The sequence below is a fragment of the Rutidosis leptorrhynchoides genome, chromosome 4 (assembly GCF_046630445.1).
Source record: "Rutidosis leptorrhynchoides isolate AG116_Rl617_1_P2 chromosome 4, CSIRO_AGI_Rlap_v1, whole genome shotgun sequence".
Taxonomy (NCBI): domain Eukaryota; kingdom Viridiplantae; phylum Streptophyta; class Magnoliopsida; order Asterales; family Asteraceae; genus Rutidosis; species Rutidosis leptorrhynchoides.
In genome coordinates, this window is record NC_092336.1 from 449,924,004 (window position 1) to 449,937,341 (window position 13,338).

A 13,338-nucleotide genomic window follows, 5' to 3' on the forward strand; every position below is an offset into this window, starting at 1 on the left:
CCACACTAGTATTGGAATGCCACCTTATGAGATGCTTTATGGGCGTAGGTGTCGAACTCCTATTTGTTGGGGTGAAGTGGGACAACGAGAAATCGGGAGTACCGATTTAGTCCTAGAGACGAATAGTAAGATTGAGATGATTCGGGCTCGACTTAAAGCGGCGCAAGATAGACAAAAATCTTATGCCGATAAAGGTAGACGAACGATCAAATTTCAAGTAGGTGACATGGTGATGCTTAAGGTTTCTCCATGGAAAGGTGTTATTCGGTTTCGAAAGCGAGGAAAGTTAGCTCCTCGATTTATTGGTCCTTTAAAGGTTTTGGAACTTGTTGGTGAGGTTGTTTATAGACTAGAGTTGCCCGAAGAGCTTGCGGGGATCCATAACACGTTTCATGTTTCCCATCTCCGTAAGTGTCTTGCGGATGACTCGACTTGGGTGCCGTTAGATGAAATTGCGTTGAATAATAAGCTAGAATACGTTGAAGAGCCGATAGCCATTCTTGATGAAAAGGTTAAATTGTTGCGTAACAAAGAAGTTAGAACTTACAAGGTGCAATGGCGTCATCGAAAGGGTTCCGAGTTTACGTGGGAATCCGAAGAGTTTGTTTTGGTTTATCTTTCGGCATGTCATACGGCTTGGATCGCGAGGACGTGCTCCGGTTCAAGTGGGGGAGAGTTGTAACATCCCGTTTTTCCCGTACATATTTAAAGGTACAAACTTAATCGTAGTATGCTTGTAACTCGTTCGTTTATGTGATTAAATATATTGTTGTGTTAGTTGTTGTATAAACGTATATGTATAAATACTTGGGAATGTGTGCATGCATGAGTTTGTACATGATTTTTAATGGTGATAAGTCATGTGAGACCTAAATATGAAGTTTAGACGTGCATAGGAAGCGTGAACAAGGTGTACAAGTGGAATAAATCGTTAAGTTGTGTAAGTTGTTGAATGGGCCAGTTGAAGGCCATTGCCGCGCTGCGGAAGCCTTTGTCGCGCCGCGATATTGAACTCAAACCAGAGTCAGGAGGCATGTTAAGAAGGGTCGAGTTTTCCCTTAAATGTCGCGCCGCGGAGTAGAAGGCCGCGCCGCGACCAATAACTAGAATCTGAGTCAGGAATGATTTAAGACAGCTCGTAAAATACGTTAATTGCCGCGCCGCGACAATTGGGGCCGCGCCGCGACCCACTGGGTGAACTGGTTCCAGATTTTTGTTTTAAAATAAGTGGTTCAAGGGCAAATTCGTCTTTTTACATGTAGATCTGATTGGAGCATTAAATCTCCACCACTTATCCATTTAATTCATTTCCTTTTCCCTTTTCTTTCTCCAATTTCTCTCAAAACATAAAAACCCATTTGATTTCAAGTGAGATTGGTGAGTGAAGGATTGAGAGTTGATCTTTAGAGCAAGAATTAAAGTTGTTCTCCTTATTCTTAGCTACAAGTGGATAGTGTTGGTAAGTTTTAACTTTATGTTTGAGTTTTAATTGATTTATGCTAGGGTTTTGTTCATTTGGAACTTGTATGACCCATTTGAGGGTTAAATGGGTGGGTTTTGGAGTTAGATTAATGAAAGTAAACCCTAATGGCCATAACCTAGGGTTTGGTCTTATGATTTGAGGTTGTAAGTGTTAAATGGTGTTTTTAGTCACTAATGCACTTGTAATTGAAGGAAGAATTGTAAATGGGTCATGTTTGACTAAAATTGTAAGTTTAAGTATTGAAATGGGTCAAAAGAGTAATGTTGACCTAGTTTGGGCGAAATGAGTATGAATTACCCTAAGTTTGCATTAGTTAAAGTTAGTAGACTTTAAATCACTAGCTTTAGTGATTTAATATGTGTCTTGACCATTTATGGGCGGTTTTGGTGTAAATGAGCTATTTAATGCTAATGGGTCATTAAATGCTCAAGTGTAAGTAATGTGGTTAGCTCTACTAGTTGTGTATTGAAGGTGTACTTAATGTATTAGGTACATTGCTTTGAAGTTCGGAAGTGCATAATCATCATCCTTGTATTAAGGTGAGTGGAATAATTATGCGTGTACGTATATAATGTATTTATTTGTGTAGTATGAATGTGGCATTATCGCGGTGTTCAAGACACCACATTGACACTACTCATTGTTTGATTGACATGTGGTGTTGTCGCGGTGTTTAAGACACCACATTGTCATAGGAGTGGATGCCGCGGTGTTCAAGGCACCACTCATGGTTTTGATTGACATGTGGAATCGTTGCGGTGTTCAAGACGCCACATTGTCATGGGGGTGAGATAGTCGCGGTGTTCAAGACATCACCCGGAGGATTAGTGATTACGCGGTGTTTAAGTAACACTAATGGATGTTATGAACTCCGACGGTCTTTTACGAATACCGTTCCCTTGTACGATTGGTTAACCATGGTTGTGTGAATTCGTATCTAGCATATTAAATTGTGAACTATATGCTATTGTTGTTGCTGGCTCTTGTGAATTGTGGATAGTAGTTTATGCATGAGGTTTGCATGGTTATCGAATTGCTAGCTTGTATGCGGTATTGTGTAAGTGATTGCAAGTAAGTAGGTAATATATGAACATGTATAATTATTGCATTCACTAAGTAATTAGCTTACCCCTCTCGTTGTTTATCTTTTTAGATATAGGTGCGGATAGGGGAAAAGGGATTGTTGGGCACTAGGTGTCCTTTGATGATGTTTCGTTGAAGCTTTTGGAAGTTGGCCTAACGTTTTGGGTAGTTTAGTCCCAAACCATGCTCGAAGTGTCGTTTGGATTATAAACTATCATTTGTAGTGGGTCGAACTTGTATTAAACTTAATTAATGGCATTCGTGCCTTGTAAACATTTAAATTGTGGTACGTTTTAAATGGAACTTGTGGAATGGTTTACATATTGAATTGGCGCGTCAATGTGTATTATTTTAAAAAAGAAAAAAAATTTATCGTATGGAATACGGGTTGGGTTGTTTCAGCCATGCTAGTTAGGATTGCTATGGTACTCTTGTAGTTTGAGACCGAATGTTAGTATACGTGTTGATACGTGTTTGCTTTCTGTACTATAAACATAGTACGTCCCTATCATGTTAGCGATAGGTATAGATCAACCGGGTTCAGGGGTTGGGTTCCATATGTCAGAAGGATCGATATAAGTTTGAATGACGCATTCGTTGCGTGTGGAGGACTTATACTATTCATTATGTAGAAAGAACTTCCTGTAAACCCGACCCGATCAACTGAGGTTGTAGGCTCGGCCAAGCCACCAGAATCTCGTGTGACATCACTAGTGGTTTCGTGTGCTTTAGTTGAATGACACGTGGTATGACTGTATTGTATACTATTGTAAATTGCTAGTGACATTCATTTGGCTTCGTGCTAACCCTTTCATCTCCTCCTTGCAGGTTGTTAGCTAATTTGGTTGCATATTTTGGGGAGTTGACAGGCATGCTGGTGTTATGTTTGTCATGAAGTCAACTCTGATGTGGATTTTGTATAACCTTGTAGTTTGTAAACCGTGTTTAAATGATACTCGGATTTCACTATTGATGTAATAACTTAGATGGTTGTTTTATTTTTTAATTAATCATATTTTAATTACTTTCGCTGTGTATTTAAAAAAAATGTATGGTGTCACATGTTTTATCCGTAAACAAAGTCCGTACTGTAATAAACCAATCTTAGGTCTGTAAACAACTAAACAACTGTTGTAGCCATTTTACTTTCGTGAATAAGGGGATGTATACTTTTTTTTTGTATTAAGTCATGGTTCCATATGCCTCTATTTGGGAATGGTGTCTGAACTTATATCTCCTAAAAACAGATCAATTTGCAGATTACTGATCTAATGAAAAAATAACAATTTTACTTATTGAATTAAAAGTTGTACAATAACATATCATTAAATAGATAGTAAACAGATCCAAACTATTATTACACAACCAATAACAACTATCAACACCTCATAATACAGTACCAAAAGCTCACAGAATGGAACTGCAGCAATGGACGATCCGTTATGTAGCTAGTTTGCATCATTAAGAACTCTTGTTGATCCATTATATTTATTTTTACTTTTAATATTAAATTGGTAGTTTTGTTTTGATACCAACTAGAAAATTACCTGCCCGCGCGATGCGGCGGGGCCTTTCGAATTTCATACTCATATTTAACGTAGCGTTATGTATTTACATATTTAAAAACGCGTTGCTACGGGTATATTTGGAAACACATGGTTAGTACCTAATATACCTAATGGACTCCACGTTTTTAACGCCAGAAAAATCGCATAAATAAGGAAACATAACCATAACATCATGTTTACATATATACATAATGTTGAGCGAGAACTGAGATAAAAAAGTTGCAAACAAAAAGAGAGAAAAAGGGGCATGAGGACTTGAACTCGGGTCTTTTCTCTTAAAAACTCATAATCTTACGACTTGCTCTAAACATCTAATTGATATAATTAGTTGGGTTTGTTTATTATATACTACGTATAATGTTTTCTTTCATAAAAAAAGATATCCGTCTCAAATATAGCTAGTTCGTTTTGTTCGTAAAATTAATTCGAGTTTAACGGTGACAACGATGAAACCTAAATCGCAGCGGAAAAAAAGATAAATCTCATCATAAAATTGGGTGGGTTTTATCTAAGAGTTATTATGTTGAATTAAAATATTAGTTGAATTAAAATATTACACTTTAGCCCTCCTAGTTATTATATCTGGTATTTTTAAAACTATATATTTACATATTCTATCCCTTATGCGTAACCCACTTTACATAAATTTTCATTGGCAAAAACTATATCTGGTTTTTTTAACACTATATATTTACATATTCTATCCCTTATGTGTAACTCACTTTACATAAATTTCCCTTGACAAAAACTACATGTACCAAAGAATGAAACGACCAAAATTTACATATTCTATCCCTTATGTGTAACCCACTTTACATAAATTTCCGTTGGCGAAAACTACATGTACCAAAGAATGAAACGATCGAAATTTTGTTTGATATTAGTACATATGGTAATGTTAATATTTTAATGCTGTCTACTAGTAAAATGGAATTTCATCAATAATGATACCAAGACCTTCAACACATGATACACTGATACATAAACCCCCTATATATACTCCCTTAAAACACCTAATATTTTATTAAACCAAACATTTTTATAACCTTCCTATCAATCAACTCTATTCTATTCATTCCAATGTCTTCCTCCCTTTCGTTTTCGGCTATCGGGAACTATGGTTTGCCATCACACACGATGGTTAATCACGATAGTAGTATTTACGCCTTTGGGCAAGCTAATTTCTGTAAGAAAAGTACAAGTAGAGAGTTGAATATCGTGTGTGTCGCAACAGATTTGCCACCAGTTGTTGTACCGCCAGCACAACAAAAGGAGGTGGCAAAAGAGCGGAAGCTAGCAGCATGGACTAGCATCCGAAGAGATCGATGGGAAGGAGAGCTAGTTGTTGAAGGAGAGATTCCACAATGGCTGGTATGATTTTGTTTTTTTCCATAAGGTCCAAGATGTCACCATATTTAATATTTCATAGTAAATCATGATCGGATCATTGATTGTTTAGTACAGTGATATGCAATTTTATTTAAGATAAACTCATACATGATACACCCTAGACGATTTTTATACGAATATTAATGTAAATCTTTTGATACTTAGAAAGCGGCCGGCCCACAGTATATATTGTTATAGATGATATATATTAATCTATATATATGTGCTATGACCCAAGTCACCTACCATATATGCATGCATGAATTGAACCCTACGATTACTTGATAGGAAAAAAAAAATAAAAAAAAAATAAGGTAACTTGAATTATCATTTGTAACGATCCTATTGAGAAAAATAGTATGATATTGCTTAAACTTGCGAATCACTAATATTTTCTACAATATATAATTTTCGGTTAAATTTGAAGATATCCAATTTAGATCATCGCCATAACCTATTAGGATGTGACGGGCATGCTTCTCGTGCATCTTTGGAGGTATGGATCTTTGATATTTAAATTTTTCGAGTTGATAAGAAATTAAAGTCAGCTTAAGTAGGAGAGTTGGTAACTATTCGTGTAAATGTCATATATGTTTAAAGTCGTGACAAGTATTTTTAAATGCACCATGATTTTTAACTGAAACTTGTTACTTATCTCGTTATATTTCGTTTGTTGTTACAATTAACATTAGCTAACTTAAACTTTTATTCAAATATATATAATATAATTATATATTATATATAAATATATTAAATATATAATATGATATAATAATACAATCTCAATTTAAGAACCTTATTGATATATTGTATTTTTTTTTTCAAGTTTACAATTTAATTACTTCTTATTTTTAACTACTATCATTTTGTCTTAATCATAAAAAAACTTTATCTCATTATTTATTTATATATAAGTGAATGAGTACTATCTGTAACATAAAAAATGAATAAGAACAATAAATTAGGGGCGAGGGAGTAGAAGATTCCACTACTATGAAATGACGTTTTATATTACAAACAAAACATAATTGTCGCCACTAATTCATCTGTCTATGTTTCTGTATGCAACTTTCATTAATATATCGCTCTTTAATGCGGAGTATTTGATGATGTACTATACAATCAACCATGCAGAATGGGACCTACTTGAGGAACGGACCCGGGTTATGGCACATCGAAGACTACAACTTCCGTCACCTGTTCGACGGCTACGCTACCATCGTCCGGCTACACTTTGAGAACGGGCGCCTCGTGATGGGTCACCGGCAAATCGAATCCGATGCATATAAGGCTGCAACAAAAAATAAGAAACTTTGTTATCGTGAATTCTCTGAAGTCCCAAAACATGATAATTTCCTAGGATATGTTGGAGACTTGGCTAAATTATTCTCGGGTGCATCCCTAACTGATAATGCCAATACTGGCGTTGTTCAGTTAGCGGACAACAGAGTGGTTTGTCTCACAGAGACAATTAAAGGGTCGATTATAATCGACCCAGATAATTTGGATACAATTGGGAAATTTGAGTACAGTGACTCATTAGGCGGGCTGGTTCACTCGGCCCATCCTATAGTAACAAAGTCGGAGTTTTTGACGTTGTTGCCAGATTTGTTGAACCCTGGCTATTTGGTGGTGAGAATGGAGCCTGGTTCGAATGAAAGGAAGGTGATTGGACGGGTTAGTTGTCGTGGTGGTCCATCACCGGGGTGGGTCCACTCGTTCCCTGTGACTGAACATTATGTTATTGTACCCGAGATGCCATTAAGATATTGTGCACAAAACTTGTTAAGGGCTGAACCAACACCATTGTATAAGTTTGAGTGGCACCCTGAGTCCAAAGGATTTATGCATGTTATGTGCAAAGCTAGTGGCAAATTGGTAAGCATTGTTGTCAAATTTACATAATATCATTTGACATGATTATATTCATTTTCAATATCACCTCTCCTATTATATTTTTAAGTAAATTATAAATTATCAAGATAGTCTGGTTGGAGTATTGATATAGAGATTCAAGTCATACTACCAGCAGAATATTTTGTGCCATGGAAAATGAGTTGAAACAGTTACGGGATAATTAACCTGGTTAAACTGTGTATATCTGAGTTTTGAAACTCCCTTTCCCCGAGTAACCTGAAAAGAAAAAATCTCATACGTTTACCCGTTCCACGTTTAAATATTATATTGTCTAAAGTGACTTTTTTTGAAGGTGGCAAGTGTGGAAGTTCCTCTATTTGTGACATTTCACTACATCAACGCGTACGAAGAGAAAGATGAAGATGGGAGAGTAACAGGAGTTATAGTAGATTGTTGCGAACATAATGCCGACCCTAAAATTCTTGACAAACTTCGGCTTCAAAATCTTCGATCATGGTCTGGCCAGGATGTTTTACCTGACGCAAGGTTTGTGAACCGTTTAAATAAGCATGACTGGTCATTTACGACACGTTTATACTTTTTCATGTGATCGAGTTTTTGGATTAATAGATTAATGTTCAATTGTAGAGTTGGGAGGTTTATAATACCATTTGATGGGAGCCCGAATGGCGAACTTGTAGACGCTTTAAACCCTGATGAACATGGAAGGGGGATGGATATGTGTAGCATCAATCCAAGTTATTTAGGCAAGAAATACAGATATGCTTATGCTTGTGGTGCTAAACGCCCTTGTAACTTCCCAAACACCCTCACTAAGGTACATTCTCTAGTTTCTATAGGTTATTTATATCATAGATTCTTATAACTTCAAATTATATGGTGCATTCGATTACCAAAAAATTGCCCAAACTGTCTTCTTGTTATGCAGATTTTCAGATTTTTAACAAAAGTTTCCTCTAGAAAACAATGCAAGTCATATTTTTCTGAAAGACAAAACAAAAAAACAAATGCAACTCATAAGCGTCTTTGACATATGTGCAAAGTCATCAATCGAACTGGGCTCCAAATTTTGAAGGGGCCCTAAATCTGAAAGTTTATATCGTAATACATTTATTTATATATAGTAGCAAGATATTATCCAAACAACTATTTTATATTCTGATTAGTTAGTTTACATATTATGAGCTATATTATGAGCTTAATAAGATTAGTTTATTAGCCTTTCAAAAAAATATAGTTTAATATTATTTGGCCTCCAACTACCAGATAACTGAAGCATGCAAGTATCATTTATCTTTACTTTTCAGCCCAAATAATAAGGGCTTATTTTTATGTCGCGAACACTGTCTATAAAATTAACGAGACGGCCCTTATGCAAGTTATCTACAATCAAACAAACCAATATATGTCGTATTTCTTAACATCTTTATTACAATACACAGATAGACTTGTTCGAGAAAAAAGCAAAGAACTGGTACGATGAAGGTGCAGTTCCATCTGAACCATTTTTCGTTGGACGCCCTGGTGCAATAGAAGAGGATGATGGTAAGTTACTAAGTTTAATTACGAATGAGTTCTTTTTCAAATAAATGACCTTATGATTATTTCAAAAAGTGACTAAACTGTTGTTTTACTCTCTCCTACTATAATGTTCAGGAGTTGTGATATCGATTGTAAGTGATAAAAAAGGTGAAGGGTACGCACTAATATTAGACGCATCAACGTTTGAAGAAATCGCGAGAGCAAAGTTCCCTTATGGACTTCCGTACGGACTTCATGGATGTTGGGTTCCAAAGCGTTAAATATCAAAAACAATGAAATACATCATGTACATTATCAAGAACAAGTTTTGGTACATCTACGTAGCCAAGCAAGATTGTAAGGATAGTATACTTAATTTGTTATATCGATCAACAGTATAATTACAAAGTCATATATGTATATAGTAGTGTACCTGATGATCGACTATATATGTTAAGAAGCAAATATGTACACATAGTGTTTTTTTCATATTGTATTGTAAAATTTTTAATGTAAAATACATTATGTTTGTATAAAAGCATGATCTGACCAGAAATCATGTACGTAGATGGCCGAAACAGAGCTTCTGAAGGGCTTTGCTGCTTAGTGTAATTGTCAAGTTATATTATTCCCCTTTTGCAATATTTTTTATTTATTGTCTTTGGTTTAATGGAACACAAAGTTAAAGATACAATGTTGTTCGGATATAATGTAAGAGTTTTTCCCTTTAAATAACATATCTAAAGATCAACAAAGTACAAAATCGATACAATATGAACCAGAAACTGCACTAGTCAACAAACACGATAAACATGTGATTAAAAAAATAGTTTATCCAAACACAACCTAACCACCAAAAGAGTGGATAAATTTTAACTATGCTAAATAATCAAATAGACTAGAACCATATTAAACTAGCACAATGGTTTATAGAGGTAAACACTGAAACCTGTTGAATTCCTACCGGCAATAATCTTCACAAGCCCCAACAAAGAGGATCCCAACCGCAAAAAAACAAGTCGTGCCACCGGAGTTGAAACTAGATCTCCAACACAGAGATTGTCACGTATTAGTTCACAGTAATTGAACTATGAACACCAGACTCTCAATTAAACAATAAATAAGAATTATTAGTGCAAGAATTGAGAGAACACGATAATGAAATATAAAATTGATAATGTTGATCGTGCAAAGATACAAGTTCAAAGCAAATCATACGACCCTATTTATACAGATAAATACCAAATCTAAAGATTTGGTTTCCAAAACAACTTAGCTATAAATAAGGTAAAGATAAACTTAAAAACTAAACTAATATGCAAATAACTCTAAAGTTAATCTTCTGGAGATAAAACCGAATCAAAACAAATCTTCTTAAACTTTAAACATATCTCCAGAATATTCCTTAGCTTAGGCATCAAGAAATCTCAAACCGTTGACTTCAGTAAACATCAGAGTCTGCAACTTCAGACTCTAAATCTCCAGACTCTAGCATGCTTTTGACTCATCAGATTTTCATTTTCTCAACAATCTCCCCCTATCTGATGATGTCAAAACAACCTGTACACCTAATTAACCACCTTAGCATACTCCTTTTCGATAAGCTTACACTTGTTCTTCATGTGAGGAATTTTCTTCAACATGGTTAGCTTGCTATACAAGCGATTCAACAATTGAACCCTAAAAGGAAAAGTTTGCTCTGTCTCACATCTGGATAATAAATTGATCAACATCTCAATACTAGCCCCTTCAAACTGATCAACCCTAATCAACATCCTTTGATTTCCATTTGTCTTAAACATCAAACCATCCAAATACTCAACATACTTATCATCAACAAACTCTAAATGTTCAGGGACAGCATACCTTTCAACATGTCCCTTAGCTCTTCTTTCTTTCATCTCTAGATCAAACATTCCACAAAACACCTCATAATCCTTAAAACTTATAAACCCTTCTTCAAACACCAAATGTACCAGCATATAAACTCTCTTCAACACTTCTTTCACAACAACTTGATCTCATGCATACTCCTTGATACACACAGCTATGCCTTTCCACTCACAAAAACCCAAACGAACAATTTGATTTATTTTAACTCTTAACCTCCTATCTGGTAAGTGTGTCATTGTTAGCAGTAGAGTTACACCTTCAAATTCAGATTTATCAACCTCAACCTTGACAACATCACCTTCATATCTTCTGAATCTAAATCTCTTGTTCATCTGACCCCTTAGATCACCCTCTGTCCTTTGCATAGCAGCAACCACAACAGCACTAGAACTCCCCTGAATATCACCAACACCACCAACAGAAACCATTTGAGTATCACCAACACCCCTATCAGTTATATTCTCCCCCTCAACCTAATGCTCCTCCTCAATTTGAGTCCTCTTAGATTGCTCCCCCTCAACACTTGCAAAACCTGCATCTGCAGTACCTGCATCATCTGACCTCTTTCTTTTCTCCCCCTTTTTGACATCATCTAAAGGCAGAGAAGATATGACCATCCAAATTTCAGTCTGTTGATTTTTGAGGGAACAAATATCAGAAGCAAACCCAGTAAAGCATTGTCTCAGTTTATCAACACCAACCATTCTTTTCTCCAGCTCAGGCAATCTGTGATTAATTTCTGTAACAGACCCTGAACCACCTGTACTAGTCAACCCCTGCATATCCCTAACCAACCTCCTTACCTCCATCAGCTCATCTTTTGAAACAAAATTATTATTAAAGTTGAGATTATTAATCTTAGACTGCACACCAGAGAACTTGTCATCAAACTCCTTAGTCAACTTGGTCAAATCCTGATGCAAGCCAACCGTGGTGACTGGTGCCTCAGTCTGAGAAGTAGTGCCAGAAGATAAGGGTAGGGTTGGTATGTCCTCACAGCCTTCCTGTTGTAAAGAAAGCTGATCTTTGGACATAGAAGATTTTGAGGCCTGTATCTCACCCTGTGACATGAGTGTGATATTGGTAGCCTGTGTAAGAAGGTGTAAGGATGGAATATTTTGGGTGGGTAGTGGCAGACTTAAATCTGGGGTAGCAGTTGGCTTGGCCATTTCAGTAGGTTGTTGAATTTGGTTATTTGAGTCCAGGATTGGGACTTCTTCATGTAAGTCAACTGAGTGGGTTTTCTCAGTGACTGTAATGTGGGTATCCAAGTTAACTAACCTACCAGGTTCAGATGTGGTCAAAGCACTCCTCTCACCAACCTCTAGCAGAGATGGTGGAGCAGTACGTGCAACACTCTTCCTAGTGAATTTTTGAGGTGAATCCATAAGTGCTGTAGTATCTAAGGTTTTAGATATGGTGGTATTCTCAGTATGAACTGGTGGGTTCATAAGGTGGGTTAAGTGGATTATTTGCTCAGCAGCAGTGGGTGAAGATGGGTTAGAGTGAGGTGGGATTTTCTCACCCATGTCTTCAGCCTGCTCTGTTTGTGAAACAACATGGGGTGGAGTTTGTGTGGGGGTAGAATTTGATTGCTCAGATTCTAAAGATGGTTGACCATTGTTGTGTTCTCCTGCAGACACTGATTGCTCAGATTCTGAAGAAGATGCCCCTGCAGACCCTGATTGCTCAGAATCTGTAGGTTGGTCTGCACGGCCAAGATTGACCCAATGCAACATAGCAGGAGTAAGAGCTACCTCTTGATCATTCACAATGTGGCTGTGAAACATTCTGACACTACATTCTGGAATAAAAGTATACTCATACACACAAAACACTTTAAGCCCATCATACAAAGCAGGTGTCATAGCTTGTTCAAACATTAAACTTAAAAACCTGATAAAAGGCACATTATGATCTCTTGGAGTTTTTTCAGTGAGAACCAAGAGCTCATTGAAGATTAAACGTGCAAAATCAATATTCCTTCCTGTGACTATTGCATGAAACAGATGTGCCTCATAATCATTAACCTCAGTCAGACTACCACATTTGAAGCTCAAACTTCTAATGACATTCGATAACAAAAACATCCACCTTGGAGAGAACATACTAATCTTAACAGAAGAATTAGTTACAGGCTGACCAACCATAGGAAAACAAGATCTCACAGCAGACCTTGACACAGTTCTAACAAAGTTATCCTGTACAGGAAGATTCAAAGCAATTCTTAAATGATTTTCTGTAATAGTTAAAGAATTGTTACCATCTCGATAAGTACCAGTGATAGATCTAGCTTCTCTGTTTCCAACACAGGTATACTAAAATTCGCCTAACATCTCTGGAAATATGATAGTTGTCTTGAAGAAAGCCTCCTTTAAAGGATGATTTCGCATGAACAATACCAAATCCTCATACCCTTCATTAGCAAAATTCGCAGGAATAGTAGCACAAGCAACCCTATTGTTAGCTAAAACATGCACCTCCTTCTCTCCTCTGATTTCTTTTACCCTAATCATGTTATCG

General features: G+C 36.3%; 1 protein-coding gene across 1 annotated transcript; it reads left to right on the top strand.

The window, feature by feature from the left end:
- Positions 1-5,214: 5,214 nt before the first annotated feature.
- On the top strand, positions 5,215-9,467 carry LOC139844398 (carotenoid cleavage dioxygenase 8 homolog B, chloroplastic-like). Its single transcript, XM_071834624.1, has 6 exons — positions 5,215-5,505; positions 6,658-7,401; positions 7,733-7,926; positions 8,029-8,218; positions 8,844-8,946; positions 9,058-9,467. The coding sequence occupies exons 1-6, from the start codon at positions 5,215-5,217 to the stop codon at positions 9,201-9,203; spliced, it is 1,668 nt and encodes a 555-aa protein (XP_071690725.1). The 3' UTR covers positions 9,204-9,467.
- The last annotated feature ends 3,871 nt before the right edge of the window (positions 9,468-13,338 follow it).

What these genes read in the sequence shown, in the direction of transcription:
- LOC139844398 (XM_071834624.1), top strand. Translation starts at nt 5,215, where the DNA reads ATGTCTTCCTCCCTTTCGTTTTCGGCTATCGGGAACTATGGTTTGCCA. An exon ending in GCAAAGCTAGTGGCAAATTG is followed by an intron (nt 7,402 to 7,732) that starts GTAAGCATTGTT and finishes CTTTTTTTGAAG; the next exon opens with GTGGCAAGTGTGGAAGTTCC. An exon ending in TCCCAAACACCCTCACTAAG is followed by an intron (nt 8,219 to 8,843) that starts GTACATTCTCTA and finishes TACAATACACAG; the next exon opens with ATAGACTTGTTCGAGAAAAA.